This window comes from Balaenoptera physalus, assembly GCF_965194825.1.
Source record: "Balaenoptera physalus genome assembly, chromosome: 9".
NCBI classification, from domain to species: Eukaryota; Metazoa; Chordata; class Mammalia; order Artiodactyla; family Balaenopteridae; genus Balaenoptera; species Balaenoptera physalus.
In genome coordinates this window covers 54,721,757-54,744,012 of record NC_138888.1, presented here as the reverse complement: position 1 = coordinate 54,744,012, position 22,256 = coordinate 54,721,757, and the positions used below count along the sequence as shown (strand labels likewise).

Sequence of the window (22,256 nt, the reverse complement as noted above, 5' to 3'; positions counted from 1 at the left end):
ACCAATAATGATGCCACTGGATAATCTATTTTTAGTTTCCAAAGGCAAGCTCCTAAACATTACAAATTCCCCTATTAGTATTTTTAAATGTCTGAGTGTTCCTACTTCCCCTAAAAGGTATGCTGTAACTACTCAACTGTGTCTTTTCAAAGACACCCTAAAATTAAAAAACCCACTGCTTTGTATTACGTATACATCACTTGAACTCAACATTCTAATAATAAAAAGCAAATTTAAGGAAAAATTACAAACTTAAATTGTAATCTGCACATCAGATTACGTTTTCAAATGTATCATTAGAGCTCACAGATAAAACAATAGTAACAAAAAGAAACCCAGTAAAATATCGTATTTTAATTTTATCTAAAATATAAATTAAGGCATAAGAAAAACTTTGAGACAATATATGTATGTGAAAAACTGACCACTGAAAGATGCAAATAATTCATACAATATAGCATAAGCTTTAATATATAAATTAGATGTCATTTCATCAGCTGTTTATTAGTCACATCAGTCTAAACTTTACATATTAAAATACTGAAAGGCTAGAAAACATCACTGCAATATAGATTCAATATGGGAAAATACATATTTGTGGCTTTATATACAATGTAAAGTAGTCCATTCTATACAATAGTTTTCCAAAATATAAACGGCACTTTACATGCAATAGGACATACCAGGCTGGATGTCCTAATATAATTTACTATATAGAAAAATAAAAGAGACAACACCTTTTTAACAGAACAGTTACATAGCAGACATGGAATGTAGAATAAGATTCTGCCTTAACACACTCTTGGATAAGATTAAAGAAATATGAAAAAGGACAGTTTCTACTATTTTCAATTAGCATTTTTAAAATGAAGACTACTGTGATTTATATTTTCTAATTGTATCAAAAACTGAGAAAACATAAAAGGGAAAAGAGAGGGGGAAGAAAGGAAACCTGATCCTTTATGAATTTTAAACATCAGCCCTGCCTATGGGCTGCATTTAGGCTGATTTTCTGTTGACGGTTTCCTAAATTACTTCTGCGACTCTGCATTGCGCATCAGCAGTCAGATGAATTTTCCAGACTTCATTATGCCATTGTGTAACCATAGCTGCCACAATGTAGTGCCACAAGAAGCCTGTCCTTGAGTATTTCTTTACTTGGGTATTCAGGTAACTTGAGCATGTTGATACTTTAAAAGAAAAATATACCACTATTAACTAAGAAATCTCTGAAATTTTTTATTGTTTTGTCTAGCAGTGAAAACACTACTCAAAATTAACATAAAACCACCCTCTTAAATTTGCATTCAAATTGGAAAACCCTGAAGTAGTATTTAAAAAGGAAAAAAAAAACAAAACCCTGCTGCATTGCAGTTTCCTTTAGCATGCAAATGTAGTAGAAGAAAATAAGTTCCCTTCAGCCTAAAATAAATAAGCAATAGGGCAATTTAGTTTGAAATGATGGTGTAACTCAGTGATACTTATGACAGTGTAACTTTAGTGATACTTGAACTATATATATTCAATTAGAGTATAGGTAGGTAGTTTCCTCAAACATTTTCCCTACCAAAAAAGGGGAAGGCAAGAAACTATGTAGCTACTTATTTATCAGTGATTACAAAATGTTGAATAGAGATCACTGTTGAGATTTTCCTCTCAATGCAGCAATACAGATTTTGATCATTCAAAATTAATCAGAACAATTTGCAATGCATTTAAATAAACCAATTTAACATACCATGTGCTTGAAGTCGGTAGAAGATTTGGAGTATATGGCACAGCAGCAATTGTAAAGTTTTGCAATCCACTTCCACCCATGATATTAGCAAATCCACCATGTGGGACCCTGGAACTAAGAGTTCATATCTTAGTAAGTTGTAATCATGCAAGGAAAATCTTGGTAACAGGTATATTTCAAATTAGCAAAATGACTAGTATCTAGTAGATGTTCATTAAATATTTGCTGAATAAATAAATGGCTTACTTGATTAATTCAAGCAACAGAGGCTCTTACATGTTATCCAAATGATCTCCCTGTCTGTGAAAAATATCTAGAGTCAAAGGGTTTTTGTTTTGTATTGTTTTACATGGTGGGAAAACTAGAAAACTATTTACACTTCTCTTTCCAGAGATTTACATCGGTTGTATTTTTTTTTAAATGTCCCCTAACATAGTGAGACCACAGGAAGGTGAACAAACTCAGAAGTCTCACAGTTCCTAATTTCCACACTTAAAACTACAAAACTGCAGTCATCAAAACAGTGTGGCACTGGCATAAAGACAGATACATAGACCAATGGAATAGAGAACCTCAAAATAAACCCTTAAATATATGGTCAAATGATTTTTGACAAGAGTGCTAAGAACCTCCAATGGAAAAAGGACAGTCTTTTCAACAAATTGTGTTGAGAAAACTGGATATCCACTACAAAAAAATGAAGTTGGACCCTTACCTAACACCATATACAAAAAGTTAACTCAAAATGAATCAAAGACCTAAATGAAGAGCTAAAGCTATAAAATTCTTAGAAGAAAATACAGGGGAAAAACTTCATGACACTGGATTTGGTAATGATTTCTTGGATATGACACCAAAGGCACAGGCAACAAAAGAAAAATAAATTAGACATCATCAAAATTAAAAACGTGTGCCAAAGGACACCATGAACTGAGTGAAAATGTGAGCCACTAGAGAAAATATTTTTAAATTATAAATATGACAAGGAATTAATATCAAGAAAATATATAGAACTCCTACAACTTAACAACAAAAAATAGGGACAATTTTTAAAAGTTAAAAAATAGGGACAGGACTCAAAAAGACATTTCTCCTAAGAAGATACACAAATGGCTTATAAGCATTCGAAAAGATGCTCAATCAACATCACTTGTCATTAGGGAAATGCAAATCAAAACCTCATTGAGATAACCACCTCATAGGCATTAAGATAACTATTAAAAAAAAAAAGATCACTAGAAAATAACAAGTATTGGAAAGCACATGCAGAAATTGAAACCCTTATGCAATTGCTGGTGGAAATGTAAAATTGTGCAGCCACTGTGGAAAACATTATTACAGTTTCTCAAAAAATTAACCATAGAATTACAGAAAATATCCAAAAGAATAGAAAGTAGAGACTCAAACAGATATTTGTACATCCATGTTCATAGCAGCATTACTCACAATAGCCAAATAGTGGACTCAACACAAATAACTGTCCATGGATGAAAGAATAAGCAAACTGTGGTAAACACATACAATGGAATACTATTCAGCCTTTAAAAGGAAGGGAATTCTGACATATGCTACAATATGGATGAATCTCGAGGACATTATGCTAGGTGAAATAAGCCAGTCACAAAAAGACAAATAATGTATGATTCCACTTACATAAGGGACCTAAAGTAATCAAATTCATAGAGGGACTTCCCTGGTGGCGCAGTGGTTAAGAATCCACCTGCCAATGCAGGGGACCCAGGTTCGAGCCCTGATCTGGAAGGATCCCACATGCCGCGGAGCAACTAAGCCTGTGCACCACAACTACTGAGACTACTGAGCCTGCGCTCTAGAGCCCACGAGCCACAACTACTGGGCCCATGTGCCACAACTACTGAAGCCCATGCGCCTAAAACCCATGTGCCTAGAGCCCGTGCTCCACAGCAAGAGAAGCCACCACAATGAAAAGCACGTGCACCACAACGAAGAGTAGCCCCCACTCAACGCAACTAGAGAAAGCCCACGAGCAGCAACGAAGACCCAACACAGCCAAAAATAAATAAATAAAAATAAATAAATCTATTAAAAAAATTATAAAATTCATAGAGACAGAATGTAGAACGGTGGTTGCCAGAAGCTGGGGGTAGGGGAAATGGAAAGTTAGTGTTTAATAGGTACAATTTCAACTGAGAAAGATAAAAAGCTCAGGAGATGAATGGTGGTGATGGCTGCACAAATATGTGACTGTACACAGAACTGTACACTTAAAAATGATTAAAATGTTTAATGTTAAGTATGTTTTACCACACACACTAAAAAAAACTGTCGAATAATGCACCAGGATTTTCTGTCTGAAATCACAGATGATATGTTTACAATCACAGGGAAAAAAAACAATCCAATATAAATAGATCTCTTCCCAGCATTTTTCTTTTCTAGCTGGGAAGTAGTTTGGTTGCTATTAAACACTTTATTGATGAAATGCCTAAGCTTACTTTAGAAATCCAAGTCAATGTTAAAAGGATGCCTGCATCTTGCTAACAAAACACTAACACATCAGCAATTCCTACTTAGGGAAAAAGAATATCTAAAGACCTGAATATGTCTGTAAACTGAAACATTACTTTCTGCATATTTACCTTTGCCTAAAAAATTAACAAAGGTGACCAAAAATGAAAAGGAATAAAAGGCAAGCTGTTTACAATTTCCTACAGAGGCAGACTTTAAAAACAAGTATTCCACTTCACCAGGACAAGGTGAGAAGATGAGCCTTGACACTGATTCTTACACAAATTATAGCACAGTATTTCAATAACAGAATGACCTAATGTCTTTCATATAAATAAATTTTGAAAAATAAGCTTAAAAAATCAGATGATCCCCCAATTTTCATATCTAAATTGAAATTATTCTGTAAACTGATATTCACAAACAATCTCTGAAACCTTACTCCTCTTCCTCTAAACTACAATGACTGGGCCCCATACTTGAATAACCAGTGGATCTTAGCTAAGATTATGGCTCAGCAAGCTTAAGCGTGTATGAGAAAAATAAATGGTCTTTGGTTGAGTATTATGACACCTGACTTATACAATGTAAAATTACAGTTAATAAAAATGAAATATTTCTATTTTATACACAAAGAAATCATCAAGTCTGACTTTCATTATTCTTAAGAGAATGAAACAAGAGTAAGACATTTAAGACAGCCTTGTAGATAAACAAAATATTGTCATCACCATAAAAATAGTTTAAAGTTACTGTTGATACAGATTCTTGCTTCTACAACTGGAACACATTTGACTCTTTAGTAAGATTGTTCTAAATTATACTATGGACACAGAGAAAGACATTTTACAATCTAAATATAAATGATAGAATTTTCCGAAAAGTGGAAAAAAAAAAACACACTCTAGGTCTAGAATGGCAAATGCTATACCTATTGATAACTGGGTCTAGTGTAAAAGGAAAGTTAAGGTTTAAAAGAACTTAAGACTTAGTTTGAATTGAAAACAAGGACTCCATGTAGACTAAGTGCTGAAAAGTGGATTCTTCAACCTGAAGATAAAGCTTAGCTCCGTGTAGTTTCCCCTCAGCTTCCTTGGCTTCTACTCTTTTTTTTTTAACCTCTTTATAATTGCTTTACAATGGTGTGTTAGTTTCTGCTTTATAACAAAGTGAATCAGCTATACATAATACATATATCCCCATATCTCCTCCCTCTTGGCTTCTACTCTTTACCCACATCCTTCATCTCAGTTTAAATGGACTCGCAGCTACACTTCTCAACCAATTAAACAGCAAACAGAGCAGTTCTTTTCAGCATTGCTAACTATGACTGTACTATTGACATGGGAGACGTACTGTGTATTACTAATCGAAGTGTTTTTTATTCTACAAGAGCAGCAATCTAACAGACATTTTTAGTACTAGAGAACTTGAATAATTGTTTCCTACATCTTAAAGATTCATATCAACCGAATCATGAAGGAAAATATAATAATTTAGTAAATGGTGTTTAAATATAAACTGCTTAGAAAAATAATCAAAGAGCCCTGCCTTATAACATAAACCAAAATAAAGTCCAGATGGCTTAAAAATTGGTATGTAAAAACAGAAACTACAAAAAAGTTACAGAAAAAAAGGTAGATAAACATATATATACAAAATCTTGGGAGTAGGGAAGAATTTATTTAAAAAAATATAAGGAAAGTACTGATAATCAACTTGCAACCTAATTTAGCACTTTCATTATATAATTTTTATAAATTAAATTTATAATCTAAATTACAGGGAAATCTGTATGTTTAACTTAATATAATTAAAAGGCAAATGATAAACTGGAAAAGATATTTGCAGAGTTAATGTCCCTATATATAAAGAACATTTAAAACCAAATTTTTGAAAATGATGGTAGAATAATGTGTAAAAAATAAAGAAAGGAAATCCACACCAAAGTATACATATATGAAACTATGAAAATAAAAATGATTACATCCTGTATTGATAGAATAAAAGAAATAGGCTGAGGTGAATACTGATATCTTTCTGAAGGTTAAACGAACAATGTCTCAAGGTTATAAAAATTTATACACTTTTGTATCTAAAAATTTCCCTTCTAAGAATTTATCCTATACTTTTATCCTATATATCCTATATATTATATTTATCCTATAATTTATAAATAATCAAACTGGGCTGCAAGTATATAAAGCACAAGAATTCCTTATTTGTTCAGCATTATTCATAAACAGGAAAATTTAGCAATAAAGGACAATATCAATTAAGGGAGGTCCATAGACTGAAGAATAGACAGCCATTTAAAAAACTAGATCTATAAATGAAACAATTTTTAATGATACATTGCTAAATTCAAAAGTTATAAAACAGGAACAATGTTTTTTAGAAATAAAAATTTATATATGAGAAAAATTCTGGAAGAATAACCAAAATATTAAGTGATTATATTCAGAGACTGATATTAAAGGTGATTTTTTAAAAATCTGAATTGTCTAACCTTCCTACATAGAAAAAATAATTTTTGTTTAACGCTTTTTATTAAATTACTCAAATCTCTAGGTATTTCCTGGCACTAAGTAGCCAAAAAAAAAAAAAACAAAAAAAACTGACAAGATTTTCTTTCATATCTTTAGTCTACAATCTGTGAATAATTCATGTTTTACTTATTCTTTGAAATTAGGTATATAGTATATATTATATAGGTATATAGTGTATATTTTTCTAATTATATACCTAAAAAACTAAGAAAATACAGCAAAATATTAATAGTGTTATCTCTAAATACTGTAATTACTTAATGGGATTTTCATTTTCTTCTATCTATATAGTCTCCATTTTCAAAATTTTCTATAATGGTTATGAACTACTTTAAAAATAAAACAGTTGACTTTAAATTACATATATATAAGATAGATATATATTCATACTATGTTTTTAAAACAGGTAGGAAAAAATACATCAATTTATTTACAGTGCTTATTGCTGGCAGGTGATGGTTTTTCTATTTCTTCTAATTTTCTGTGTTCCAACTTTCTTAGAAGAACCGTGTACATTTATAATGGAATGACTGAACTATATTTTCATAAATAGAAGGACACAGATGAAATTCTAAGTTATCAAGAATGAAAATCAGGAATTCCCTGGTGGCGCAGTGGTTAAGAATCCGCCTGCCAATGCAGGGGACACGGGTTCGAGCCCTGGTCCGGGAAGATTCCACATGCCGCGGAGCAACTAGGCCCGTGCACCACATCTACTGAGCCTGCGCTCTAGAGCCCGCGAGCCGCAACTACTGAGCCTGCACGCCTAGAGCCTGTGGTCTGCAACAAGAGACGCCACCACAATGAGAAGCCCACGCACCACAACAAAGAGTAGCTCCTGCTCACCGCCACTAGAGAAAGCCCGTGCGCAGCAATGAAGACCCAATGCAGCCAAAAATAAATAAATAAATAAATAATTAATTTAAAAAAAAAAGAATGAAAATCAGACCTTTTCTTTTACATCTTTCAGAACTGTAAGTTAAAAGAGGTTTAAATCATCTAGTTTTCTAATATCTATGATATTTAATTGGTTCCAAAAGTAGACTTTTCAAAGTGTGGTATCACAAATTATTTTTCAGGCCACAAATCTTAAGACTTTAAAGTTTGATAAGAATTGGAGAAAAACTGCTGTGTACGGGTATTATTATGTATTGTGTACATGTGTGTGTATGTTGTCCCAGCAACAAATGTTGGCTACTATCATTGACTTACCTGCAGAATGAAAAGACTACCAAGTTATAAAATATAATATACATGCTGATAGTCCTGATTGGAACAGTTTATCTTTTATACCTTAAATAAACATTTACTGAGCACTACTATATGTTTTAACTTTAATGCCTAAATAAACCTTTAATATCTAAACAAATGGAAAAGGAGGTGAGAAATTGATAATTCAGAGTAATAATTCATTTTGAGTTATGTCTAAGCCATTAGAAATGGAGTCTATTAAATTCTTTCCACATTATCATAAAAACACTTCTTACCTGCCAGTAACAAACTGCAACAGAAGAACTCTCTCCTCTGCAGTAATATCTTCCACAACTTCCCAGAACCACTAAAAACAACAATAAAAAACTTAGCTCATATTTCAGACCAACTGCAGGCTTCTTAGTACCAGAGAAATATGCACTATTCATAAAGCATATTTTATTCCATGAAACTCATTTATCAAAAAAGATTTCATACAAAGCATTCATATGCAATTCCCATGAGAAGATTTAGGGAAAAACTAAACTTTGTTAATTAATGTAGGTTTTCATCCAATAGTGCTGAAAAGCTTACAAGATTAAATAGCAAAACTTAACTTCATTCTAAGCTCTAGAGAGACTTTACCTGAATAACTGGATCTTCTCTTTCATAGCCACTTGTGTATTCAGTATTTTTTATCCAATCACTCACATCAATTTCTGGCATGCCAGAAAGCAGTAGCTCCTTTGGGGAAGAAGAAAAATATTTCATTAATCTTCTCTGGGAAAAAAAAGTGATTACATTTAAATAGTAAATTTGCCTTAAATAGAAACTAATCCCATGTAAAACTGATTTATTTTTGTAACAGTGTCTGCAAGTCATCAATAACAAGTACTACCTGAGAGAGAACCCTTGATACTAATAATCTCAAATATTGTGAGATGTGGAGATGTCTCTACACTGATACAATTTAATTAAAACATGAGATAACAGTTTACCTTTATATAGAAACACATATGCCACAACAGTTTATATGTGCAATAATTTTGTGAACATTATTATCTTTGGTTTATATATATTTTATGAATTTGTTAAATTCTATAAAAATACTGTACTCAGTATGAAAGTGAAAACAAAGACCTAAATAAATCTGGGTTAAGCAATGGAAAAGATCAAGAAGCCCTAATCACTAGGAAAAAAAAGGAGTTATTATAATAAAAATAGTTATTATTTTTAAAAAAACCAAAACAGATTTAGGCCTTTGAAGAACTCTATTCTGGAATAATTCCAATCCAACTTTCAAGTCAAATTTCTCCAAGGTGAAAAAAAAAATGCAATTTTCCTACTAATGACTTTTGGTATCCTTCTTTTTTCCAGGAAGATCATCAAACAAACAAAATATCAATCCAATAACTAAGAATGAAATTAAAAATGGCAAAAGTATTTACCATCATGTTCCCCAAAAGAAAAGAGAACATGAAAAAGGCTTGCCCAAATCTCTGAATCGGCCCGTTATTTCACAGTTGGATGTGTTTACACAGTAAAGTGAGGTAATAACTAGCCTAAGCTTAACACCGACAAGCCAGAACAGCAGACTTTGTTATTGCTGTTAGATGAGATAGATACCATGTGGTTCAAAATCACTTCTCCTACAGCAACTCCTCATAATATATACCTGACTAGTATAGAGTATGCTCTGAAAAATACTAATGAAGGTCAGTCTAAGGTGGTGTCTCAGAACTCTTGGGTGTTTCTGGGATCTATTTAAGGAGTCTGCAAGGTTGTCCCTTTTCCAGCTTATCTGAGGCTGGATTTTCTCCATATAGTTCAACCAAGCAACATATCACAACAGATTATAAGCAGAAGCAGATATGAGAACCCAGTTTCTCCTATTAAGCCAGACGTTAAAGAAACTTGCGAAGATGTAAAACAATGCCACTTTTCCCACAATTTCTGTTTTATTCTGGGAAATGCAGTTTTAATTTCTTAAATGTTTTATTTATGTTAAGATGTAATGAATTGTTATTTTTATGTGAATTAATAAAATACTTTACATTTCTGTTTGAATTTCAAATACAGTTAAGTATCAATTACTATAAAGCACATAAACAAACTCTTTTCTTGTAAGGGGTCCTAAGACCAAAAAGTTTGAGAACTGCCTGTCTAGGGTGTGTTTTAGTCCTCCTTGCCATAGTATTATAAAATACTTTAACTAGATGAAGGCATTCTGGTAGGCTGCATTTTATCACCCCCAAATACATTCTCCGTCTTCCTTTGCACAGTCTGTGCCCCAAGAGGCTGATCCCTGCAGACTGGCTCTCTTGCCTGTTGGTTTCAGGTTGGGTTCCATCACTGGGAAACAGGCAGGAGTCTGCAGGTAAGAGTATTGTCTGCTCCCTCCCTGCTTCAGTACATCTTTGCAGTAGCTATGTCTCCTCAACTAGAGCTGCCACCTGGTGGCCCCTGGTGGTTCAGGCTCTCACCGGGCTCCTCACAGGAATTCCTCCACTTGTCTGCAGTTCTAGGGGTGATAAAGGCTTTCCACTGTTGCTATTCTCTGGATGCCTCAACCATATCTTGTTTATTCTTAACCTGCCCATGCCTCTTTAAGTTCCTTCATTAAAGTTTCTTTATTTGAACCACCTGGGGAAATTCTGTTCCCTGGCAGTACCCTGACACAGATCTGCCAAAAGGAATATGGATGACTGTTACATGTTTCTTACGACCCATGAGTTTAATCCTCTTCCCTTCTAGGCTGAAGATAAGCTTTTAATAATATTGAGTATGCTTTCATTGTTAATAATTGTGAATAAAAATGAGACGATATTCTCTCAAGAAATTTGAAGCATTTCATGAACATCATATGTTATGACTTTGTGAAGAGGACAAAAGATCTTTATTATCCCATTTAACACCTGGGCAAAAAAAAAAAGTTATTAAACTGACTGAAAACAGATGAAATGGGAAGTCCACAATACCAAGTACATATGCATATAACAAAAAGATTTTAAATCCCAATCAATTTATTTATTTATTTTTTTAATATATATATTTTAAAGTTATATATTTATTTATTTTTGGCTGTGCTGGGTCTTTGTTGCTACGTGCGAGCTTTTCTCTAGTTGCGGCGAGCAGGGGCTATTCTTCACTGCAGTGTGCGGGCTTCTCATTGCGGTGGCTTCTCTTGCTGTGGAACATGGGCTCTGGGCGCGCGGGCTTCAGTAGTTGTGGCGCGCGGGCTTAGCTGCTCCGCGGCATGTGGGATTTTCCCAGACCAGGGCTCGAACCCGTGTCCCCTGTATTGGCAGGCAGACTCTTAACTACTGTGCCACCAGGGAAGCCCCTATTTAAGATTTTTTTGATGTGGACCATTTTTAAAGTCTTTATTCAATTTGTTACAATACTGCCTCTGTTTATGTTTTGGTTTTTTGGCCCCGAGGCATGTGGGATCTTAGCTGCACCCCCTGCATTGGAAGGCCAAATCTTAACCACTGGACCACCAGGGAAGTGACAAAATAACTGAATTGGTCTGTTGGAATTAGGTACAACATATATAACCCATAAACTAATAGTCAGAAACTGAGTCATGCAGGTGTTCACAGCTCTTAGCTTACCTAGAATTTACATGACTCAGTGTTTTAATATCCTGGTACCACCATGGATAAACTCATAAGCAGCAGAGTATGGCAGGACAGTCCCCCAGACATTTGAGGAACCCCTCAACTGTAATAATGTTATAGACATAGTAATCACAAAATGTTGTCACCATTTCTGAACCTGATGATCATCTCTTGACTTGAGACTGCGTTCTGTCCACAAATGGATGAATACAAATCCAGTTAAGGACACTGATGCTACTGGATACCTTCTTTTCACTAAAACTCTAGAATCTAACCAGTATCCTTTAACTCTGATGAACATCTAGCTTAGATGTTTGCACCAACTTTTTAAAAAAGTTTTCTATCCCAGTGTAGCAGAGCCCTTTCCTACGAAAGACACAAAGTCACACCAAAGGTTCTAAAACCAAGTCCTACTTATAGTTCACGCCGCTGAGAGGCAATACTGACGAAGAGAGACTGGGCTGTGGTCAGAGACCATGGGTTCACAGTCTGGCTGTAACACATACTCTGTGAACATGAGCAAGTCCCATACCTTCTTTGGCCTAGTTTTCCTCATCTGCAAAATGGGAATAATAAGTTACCTCAGGGGTCTGATGTGAAGGTTTTAAATGTTAATAACACATGAAGTACCTGGCAAATACTAAGTGTTTAATAATAATAATTATCATCACTGCATAAATAAGCGTCATGCCAACAACACTGCTCTTCCAAAACAATCCCACCATCTGAATCAGCTCAACTTAGTAAAGCCAGAGTAGAAGACAGACTAGGAATCCTGACCTAACTTCTAATGTAAGAACCACAATTAAAAACCTACCAGTAGCAAACCTAAATGTAAAAGACAAAGGAATAGAGTTTTCAGAAGAAAATACAGGAAAACACTTTTGTGACCTTGGAATAAGAAACAATTTCTTAAACAGGACACAAAAAGCTCCATTCATTTAAAAAAAAAAAAAAGGGAAGAGAAAAAACAAGTGATAAACTGAACTGCGTTAAAACTAAAAACTTTTATTAGTTAAAAGACACCAGAGTAGAAGCTCTTCATAATACATATATCTAACAAAGACTCCTATAAAGAATATATAAAGATTCCTACAAATCGGTGTACAAAAAAAAAAAAACAGAAAACACAACAGAAAAATGGACAAATTACTTGAATAAACACTTCAGAAACAGAGTATACAAATGGCCAATAAACATACACACTCAATCCCACACTCAATACCAGGGAAATACAAATTGAAATCACCAGGAAATACCACTACTATTCCACCAGAATGGTAAAAATAAAAAAGACAAAAATATCAAATGCTGTTCAGGATGCAGAATACCCAGAACTCTCGTAACCTGTTGGTGGGAGTGTAAACTGACATACTACTTTGGAAAACTACTTGCTAGTATCTACCCTAATGGAATAAATGCACCCCCTAAATCCCAGCAATTCCACTCCAGGATATATAATCTACAGAATAGCCTGAAACTGAAAACTACCCACCAAATGTTCATCAAGACTAGAAAAGACAAAAAAAAAGTATATTGACACAATGAAGTACTACAGAGCAATGAAAATGAACACATGACAACTGCTTGCAATAATACATATGATTCTCACAAACAAAAAGCTGTGCTAAAGAAGTCAGATATATTCTAGGTGATTATTCCATTTACATTAAGTTCAAAAACAGGTAACCTAGTCTATATTATTAGAAGCCAGGAGAGTGGATACCCATGAGGGGTGAGAGTGACTGCAAGAGGACATGGGAGGGATCTGGGTTGTTAGGATTTCTCAGTTTCTTGACCTGGGCGCTGTTTCATGGGTGTATACAGTTTGTGAAAATTCATCAAGCTATACATTTACGATGCATGTACTTTTCTCATGTATATTGTAGTTCAATAAAAAGTTTCATTAAACTCAGTATCAGTAAATTATGAGGCAAAGTTTTTGTCAGTATTTGTGTTGTTGCTATTTGTTTTTTATACATAGGTCCAGAAAATAATGTAATTTTCTGCTTAACAATTCATAAGTACTCCTCCATTTTCAAATACTAAAAATAGTAACTTTTATGGTTATACAAAAACTAGACAAGTCTATGCTAAATAAAACCATTCATCTTAACCGTAAAAACACAACAAAAAACCCTCAAAACTGACATTTAGTGAAACTAAGTCACCATGGACTTCAACATTATTTAGCAACTTTTGTCCACTACTATACTAAGACATACTATGAGTGATAAATTGAAAATACTGGCATATGTAAAATTAACCGGTACACACCAATGTACTTATTCATATATTAAAATGAAAGGCATAAGGTGAAACTAATTTTATGAGACAGAATAAAAGCCAAAGGATACTTTTCCACTGATCTAAAATTTATTATTCCAAATCTAAAATTATTCCAAACTAAGAAAGCAGCCATACTCTACTTAAAATATTCTATGGTTTTATTAAGGAGTCAGACAACTCAAAGAGCTTGCAAATAATTTATTACCAAAAATAAAAGAGAAAAAAGGAAATGGGGGAAAATGCAGACATAAACCATATAAAATCAGACATCCTGTTAGATCACAGTAAAGGGCAGGCAAATTAAAGAAGCAAAACAAAACATTCATTAGAGACTAGGGGCCAGCAAAGACAGGGGACTCCATACATGGTTAAAATGGAAAATTATAAAATTATATACATGATGAAATAAGAAGCTGGATAAGATAACAGAAATACAACAAGAAAATCCCTCAATCAATTTTTCTTTTTGGAGGTACAAGAAGTTACTATCAGTATCCTTTACCTCATACAGCCAAACAAAAAATTTAGAAATAATGTGAATATTGCTTTTGGGAAGATTGGCCTTCAACATCTCCCATGTAGAACACTTTGGAAATACATTCCATTTTTGTTTATCACCATCTCACTCCATTCCACATTAAGAAATTGCTAATCTGGTTATTAACCTTAAGAGAAGCACAATCACAAATCTTATACCTCCCTAAAAATCAACATTAAACCATAATGTCTTCTACATTATTCCATTCATCATTGTGCTCCAAAATTATTTCTAAACTACATCAACTGGAATTTTGTGTTGTTGTGTTGCATAACAACAAAAGAACTGATGTTTGGGACTTCCCTGGTGGTGCAGTGGTTAAGAATCCGCCTGCCAATGCAGAGGACACGGGTTCAAGCCCTGGTCCGGGAAGATCCCACGTGCCGCGGAGCAACTAAGCCCGTGCACCACAACTACTGAGTCTGTGCTCTAGAGCCCGCGAGCCACAACTACTGAGCCCGTGTGCCACAACTACTGAAGCCTGCGCGCCTCGAGTCCGCACTCCGTAACAAAAGAAGCCACCGCAGTGAGAAGGCCGAGCACCACAACAAAGAGTAGCCCCCACTCGCTGCAACTAGAGAAAGCCCGCGCGCAGCAACGGAGACCCCACGCGGCCAAAAATAAATAAATAAAAATTTTAAAAAAAGAACTGATGTTTTTCCTTACCAATTCATATTCATCAAAAAGTTGTATGAGGGAAGGTGGAATGAACATATGAAAGCCCTGTAAAAAAGCATTAATCTGAGGCTGAATGGCTCTTGTCATTCGAAGTTCAGTGACAAGCTGGACATACTCCGCCTATTAAAAAAAAAAAGTTTCTGTGATGATTTCTTTTTAATTTCACGTACTTAAGATACTATTGATATAATCATTTCTCATTTAAGAGGTAAAGGTTTAGAATTAATTTGGCAGAAATATTCATACATCTCAGCAAACCAGTAATCTACCATTCACTAAGCTGTTTAGGCCAAAATCCTAAGAATCAATCACCCAGGTTTCTCTCACACCCTCTATCAGCAAGTGCTATCAGATCTACCTGAAAAAACATTCTCAGTCAGACCTTGTCTCACCACCTCCACTTTTAGCACCTTGGTCCAAGCTGTCATCATCTCTCACCTGGATTACTGCAACATCTGGTGTCACTGCTGCCTCTGTTTGCCTCTGTTACTGCTTCTTCTCCACACCAGAGTGACTTTTTAAAAATACGTATATATTTTTTACATATAATTCAGATCACATAACCCTCCTTCTCAAAACCCTACAATGACTTCCTATGACCCTTGGAGTGAAGTCCAAACTCCTTTCCTAGTCCATAAGGCCCTAAATGACCCAGCCTCTGCCTTGCTCTCTCATCTCATTTCCTTCCACTTTCCCCTTTGCTCCCTCATGCTATCCCCCAAACACAAGCTTGCTCAGGCCTCCGTGTCTGTATACTTCCTGGTTTCTCTGACTGAAATCTCTTATTAGACTGTAATCTCTCTGCAAGCAGGGGCTCTGTTTTGTTTACCAGTATATATCCTCAGCTCTTAAAAAAGAGGCTGTCACTTTGTAAATGTTCAACAAATAATGTGATGAATGCATACGTTCTACAAATTCATTTAAAACACACTTAGAACTTGATAAAAAGACTCATTTAAGTGTAGCCTATTTGATTCTGAGTTAAGGTAACCTATTTTCACACATTTTCTTTTTTTTTTTTTCACATTTTCTTTTAAAATACACACATCATCATCATCGAGAAGTGTCACTTAAAATTTAACTAGCAGTAAAAAATGTATTTTGGCTCAAACAAAATGAATTATCATCACTCTCTGTATATAAACCCTACCATTGTTATTATTCATGTATTTTAAATTACATCTAAGTGAAACTTTGAGAGTTAAAAGCAATATGCTGTATATAGTTCTCACCTCCCAGGAACAAATGCTCTAAACACATAGGGAGAAAACCTATTTTAGGCCCCTTCCTTTAATATATATATTTTTTTGGCACTAATCTGATGCTCTGTTCCCCCCGCCAAAAAAACGACAGGCACTGAGCCAGCAAGTTATACATGATTCCGGCTATGAATTCTCCATACATCTCAGACCTACAGAATTGTCACAATGGATTACTCACAGCTCTCCCCAAACCCTGCACGGCTCCTTCTGCAATCTGGCACAGGGAAAGCTACCGTCTCTGCTATTCAATCTACTCCCACCCCAAATCCCACTCCCAACCGCCCTAAGGTTTTCTCCATTGTACAGGAATTAATCAGTTTCTACAAGTTACATCCAGGTAGTTACTAGAGAGAGGGAAATAGAAATGTGTGCCAAACAATCAAACAGAAACACAAACTAAATTTTCAGGATCCAATCTAAAAAAATAATATATAAAACACACTCCCAAGTAATAACCAGCAATGATTTCAGCATTAACACATGATTATCTTTTAACTGATGTCTGTTCTAACTAAACTGCTTAATGAACATACTAAAGTTTTTCTGCTCCATTCATTCATTAATAATTATATATTTCTCTCAAGACGTTTTACTTTTCTAATCTTAAGGTACTATTCACTAGTAATTATTCAAGACCTCAAATTATGAAGCATGACCTGCTCAAGTACACTTTATTTTAGTTTGCCATTGTATTCCATATTTATCAGAATAGTACACACTCTTTTCTATCAATTAATTCCTATTACTTCCTCATACATTCTATTTTTAAAAATTGATTTCACAAGTATACTAATGTCCCCTCTAATATTATTTCCCACATTTATTTTTGTAGCTCTGGCCCACAGTTATTGGATATCAATTTGTGAAAAATCGGCTCCTCCAGATACCAGTCTCCATATTAAGTTAATTTAAATATGGACAAATCTTGGTCTAAATTATTTCTCAGTAAAATAAAATCCTAGCCATCACAAATTCTCCTGAGTTGTTTAGTAAAGTAAGAGTTTTCCAGGTAGTTGAAAGACAACTGTGTTTAAGAGAAAAAATCTAAATCCAGCTGCTTCTAAAATGTTTCCCTGCCTCCTTAAAGAGCACATCCTCAGAGAGAATAACACACATTAACATGTTCTTGATGGCACAATTATTACTACGAACATCCACCGTTATCATACACTAACATTCTGACAGTTCATACTGTACAGAAATACACTGGTTGCATTCCCACCACCTACGAAGGCATCCAAGGGACTCACCCACACACTTCATGCCCTTGAGTAACTACATCAAATACCTTCAATGCTCTAAGGAAACAGTCAACATGTACATGACAATCAGTCCACAAAATACTGGCATAAAGAGTTGCTCAAATAAATATTAAATATAAAGGAAACCTAAAATCCCACTTCCTTCTAAGGTATTTAAAGACATGATATAACTTGGGTGTGGGGGGTATTTTTATCCCCAATAGATGCATACGTGCTCCCACCTGAGTTGTACTGTTAATTCTTTGAGGGCATAAGATAATACCAGATGCCACAAAAGTAAACTGGAGAATTAACTAAAGAATCTGAGTTAGTACCTGTTCTGGTGAAACAGTTATGTTTACAGAAAGCTTTCAACTTAGAAAGCCTCAGCACACAGATAACAAAATAAAAAAGAGCCTTAGCAACTTTTTCCTAGCTCAACCTCTGAGCCTCATAACTGATATAAGATAGGTAAGCAAAGAATAAGTGCCAAGGGAAAAATAAAAACACTAAAATTGAGATTCAACTTTCAGATATTACGTTCCAGTTAAACTGCATGTCTAGTTACAGAAACATTTTGTTTTAATTATCTCCTAGTCTTCTGAATGTGTGCAATGAATAGTATCACCCCTTGGAAATCTTCCTTAAAATTTTAACTTCATTTCAGGCTTTGAATCTAAATTATGTCTTCTTACGAGGAGTGGTGGTAACATTGAAAATTGACACCTTTTTTTTGAAGCTATTTTTCTTCTTGAAAATTTTTTTCACGATTTCTTGATATATATATATATATATATATATATATATATATATATATATACATATAAAAACCATGTTTACTTAACTAATAGTTAACTTCTAATAGTGAAAGCAAAATATTCTTACCCCAAGTAAGCTGATAAACTTGGACATACTTGTAAAACTGTTTGAAATAGTTATTTTTACTTTTAAATTAACAGTTTAAATGGCATTATGACTGGCATAATTCACTGTTTGAATATAAATCCTTTAGTAATAAAAGCTTCTTTCCTGGGCTTATCCACTTGATTATTATTGCTCTGGTATGTAAGAGTTTTCATTGAAAATTTCTCCACTGAAAACTCAAAGGATACCAGATTTCTTCTGCAGGAATAAGTAGATATAAGAAAAAAGAGAGGCACACTTTTACAATATAACATTTTCCAATAATTTATCCTTTACCAATATATTCTTATTTTTAAGGTCACTAATTAGTTATAAAGATTGATAGTCTGATAAAAATCCTATTACATCAGTTTCCGTGGAACAAATTCAGTCATTGAAAATAGTGACTCTTCAGGTTACCATTACAAGGATTTGGTGATTGTTAAAGTGAATTTTTAGAATATACCAACTAAAATGCAAAGAAAAGTATGTTCTCCTTCACTGACAAAAAGATACTAAAGATAATTTAAAATCCAATCTAAAAATACTCAATATGGAGAACCTTAGACCTAAACTGTTTTAAAAGTTTTCAGAGTAATAAAAAGATCTCTCATAGTATACTTTTCTGAAGATACACATAGGAATCCACTTTAAGTCAATAATCTATATAGACAAGCTCGTATTTTGTACTTGGATGGGCATCAAATGTGCTTGTACGTGAAATAAATCAAATTAAACTAGCAATAAAATATAAGGTATTAACCAAATAAAAATGAAATGGAGGAAAACATACTAAATTTTTTAATTGAAGTATAGTTGATTTACAATGTTTTGTTAGTTTCAGATGTACACCAAAGTGATTCAGTTATATATATGTATACATATATTCTTTTCCATACTCTTTTCCATTATAGGGTATTACAAGTATTGAGTATAGTTCCCTGTGCTATACAGTAGGTCCTTGTTGTTTATCTATTTTATATATAGTAGTATGTATCTGTTAATCCCAAACTCCTCATTTATCCCTCCCTCCCCATCCTTGCCCTTTGCTAACCATAAATTTGGAAAACACACTAAATTTGTATTTGCTACCTTGTTCATATTCACTGCCTTAGTAAATGAGAGGCCCAGCAGTTACACAACCATACAGACCTCGATTTAAACTGAGGGTCTACCAGTTACCAATGTTGAGCCCTTAGACAGTTATTTAACTGTCTATATTCTAAAGAAATATAGTGTCGTAGTTACAAGCTCAGGCTTGAAATTTATAGACTGTCTGGATTCAAATCCACCACTTATTAGCCTTGTAATTTGGAGGAAAGCTACTTAACCTCTCTATGCTTCAGTTTCCTCACCTGTAGAAAGGGGTATCTATACCTCATAGGATTGTTTAAGTGTAAGTTAATACACATAAAGCACTTTTAACAGTGCCTAGCACATTATAAACACTTAATAAATGTAAGACGCTTTTATTATTAAAGCTGTTTCCACACTGAATGAATAGAAATAACTATCTCAAAAGGCTGTTATAGTAAATGAGAAATGCACAAAGACCACAACTCGAATAAATGAAATATACACAAAGTACTCAATAGGCAGTGGCTATTATCATCACTAGAGAACACAACTATGGGATGAGGTTGATGACTAGGAGAATGACACCACTGCCCATCATTCTGGAGCCCATCCACCTACGTGGCTCATCCTGGAGTCCTTCTTTTTCACCTTCCCAAACAGCTAATTACCATGTTCTATAAATTCTACATCCTCAAAAGCTGTCTCATTTTCTCCATCCTCACTGCCACTGTCTTATAAAATCACTCATGCATGCTCCCCAATCACCTATCAGTTGCCCTGACTCCAATATTGCCCCATTTCAACCCATTCTTCACACTCCAAGCTGAGATTGGTGTTGTTTTCCTTAAAAAACAGAAATTCAATCATGTCAGTGCCCTCTACAGCATCTGCAATCATCCCTAAGCCTTCAGAATAATTTTCAAATTTCTAATTGTGGATGCAAAGTCTTTCAGAATTTGGTCCCTGTCTACCTCCCCCACCTCATCTTTTCCCACTCATTTACTTTGCAATCTAAGCTAAGATCTACAACTCTGACCTACCTGTGGTTCCCCAAACATACCATGCTCTGCCATCTCTGTGCCCTTCTATAAGCCCAGAACATTTCCTTCTCCCCTTTCTTACTCCTATCTGACCACTTAATGCTTCTCCTCTATAACTCAACTTCCATGCCACCTCCTCCATTCCCTGATATCCTGTCCCATCTCACCCCATTTTGTTCTCTCCCAGCCTTAATGAACTTTATGATTAGTATTGTAAAAGTGTTGTTAACACTTAAAAGCCACCGAGCTTACTCTTCAGTACTAAGAGCTAGAACTGAAGGTCTAGCAAAAATATGTCACTCCTAACTGAAGGTTTTATGGTTCCACAATTTTATCTTTGGTCAAGAATTTAAAAGTGAAAGTGAAAAGTTAAAGCAAAACTTTTTAAAATGCTGAAAATACTATTTAAATGTAAATGTTCAGCTCCTGGTAATTCAGCCATTTTCCAAAGTGAAACCAAGTGATCTTATTTTTTCCTCTAGATTTTAAAACAAATCATTGACAGATATAAAATTAAATTTAAAAGAGAATTTTATTTCAAATATGGAACTAATATATACTGTTCTGCCTACATTACCTGTATTTATTAATATACTTCTTTTTAAACAAAGGTATTTTATCTATTTGGTTTCAGTCTATAATTACCAAAGCCTTTCAATAAAACTTAGGAATAAATGACTCCCCCATGTGGAGATTAGCTTATATCGACTTTTTCTTACTAACACGCTTGGCAAGTCATTTAAGCTTCAATATGCTTAGAAATTCTGAAGTTGATTCCAAATGTGACAATTATAACTTTATACCTAAAGTTAAGTAAGTAAAAGGCTGACCCTAGGGTAACAGAAAAAGTTCATGACAGAAATGTATGTTAAAATATAACAACACCTCTAAAGAACATGGTTTGAAAATTTTATTTGTAAATTGAATAATTTAACTTTTGTGTTGTGTTTTTCAGTTTACAAAATGCTGGTACCAATTCTGTATGGGAGGCATTATTATCCCAAGCACACAGAATAGAAAACTGAGGCTCAAAGAGGTTAAAACACGGCCAAGTCTTTTGGCCTTTAAAAAAAATACCGAAACTATATTTTACTATATCTCTAGTCTACAAAATGATTCAGTGGACATTATTTTTTAAGTTAGCTGATTCTGAAGCTGTCTTGGAATTATAATCCAATGAAAGGGAAGGAAAAAGGTTTTAGTCCTGTTTTACCAGAAGTTGCTACTGGTAAGTGATAGAACTGGAATTCCAAAACCAGATTTTCTGACTCCCAATTTCCTACATAATCTATCAAGACATAAAATAAAGCTGTATTATATATTAAAGTAATATAACTTTCAACAGTGTAATTTAAAACATGCACCAAGTTTTTAAAAGATATGTACAAACAGGAGATATAATAATAAATAAAAAGAATCAAGTTATAAAGTTAAAAAAAAATCAAGTTCAGAGGTCCCGTAGAATTTACTGCATCCCAAAAGTATGTACAAAGTTTAAACACTGGGATTTCTTCTCTCTATTGGAACTCTTAATATCGTACTTCTAAAACATGAAATAGTGATCTAGTGCAAATATGATATTGATGTAGGTTTATATTTCTAATCAAATGTTTTGATATGCTGATGCCCAACTTACACAATCA

At 34.1% G+C, this 22,256-nt stretch overlaps 1 protein-coding gene across 3 annotated transcripts in view; it reads right to left on the bottom strand.

The window, feature by feature from the left end:
• Nucleotides 1–441: 441 nt before the first annotated feature.
• HACE1 (HECT domain and ankyrin repeat containing E3 ubiquitin protein ligase 1) overlaps nucleotides 442–22,256 on the bottom strand; it is a 91,734-nt gene continuing 69,919 nt past the window's right edge. For 2 of the 3 annotated variants that reach the window (XM_082475135.1, XM_082475137.1), the window contains 5 exons: nucleotides 15,079–15,210; nucleotides 8,611–8,709; nucleotides 8,262–8,332; nucleotides 1,739–1,852; nucleotides 442–1,190 (listed from right to left, as the gene is read on the bottom strand). In XM_082475135.1, the coding sequence (XP_082331261.1) occupies nucleotides 1,088–1,190; nucleotides 1,739–1,852; nucleotides 8,262–8,332; nucleotides 8,611–8,709; nucleotides 15,079–15,210 (519 nt within the window). In that variant the 3' untranslated portion in view covers nucleotides 442–1,087. The remainder of the gene's footprint in view (nucleotides 1,191–1,738; nucleotides 1,853–8,261; nucleotides 8,333–8,610; nucleotides 8,710–15,078; nucleotides 15,211–22,256) is intronic. The other variant, XM_082475136.1, reaches the window with a different exon arrangement.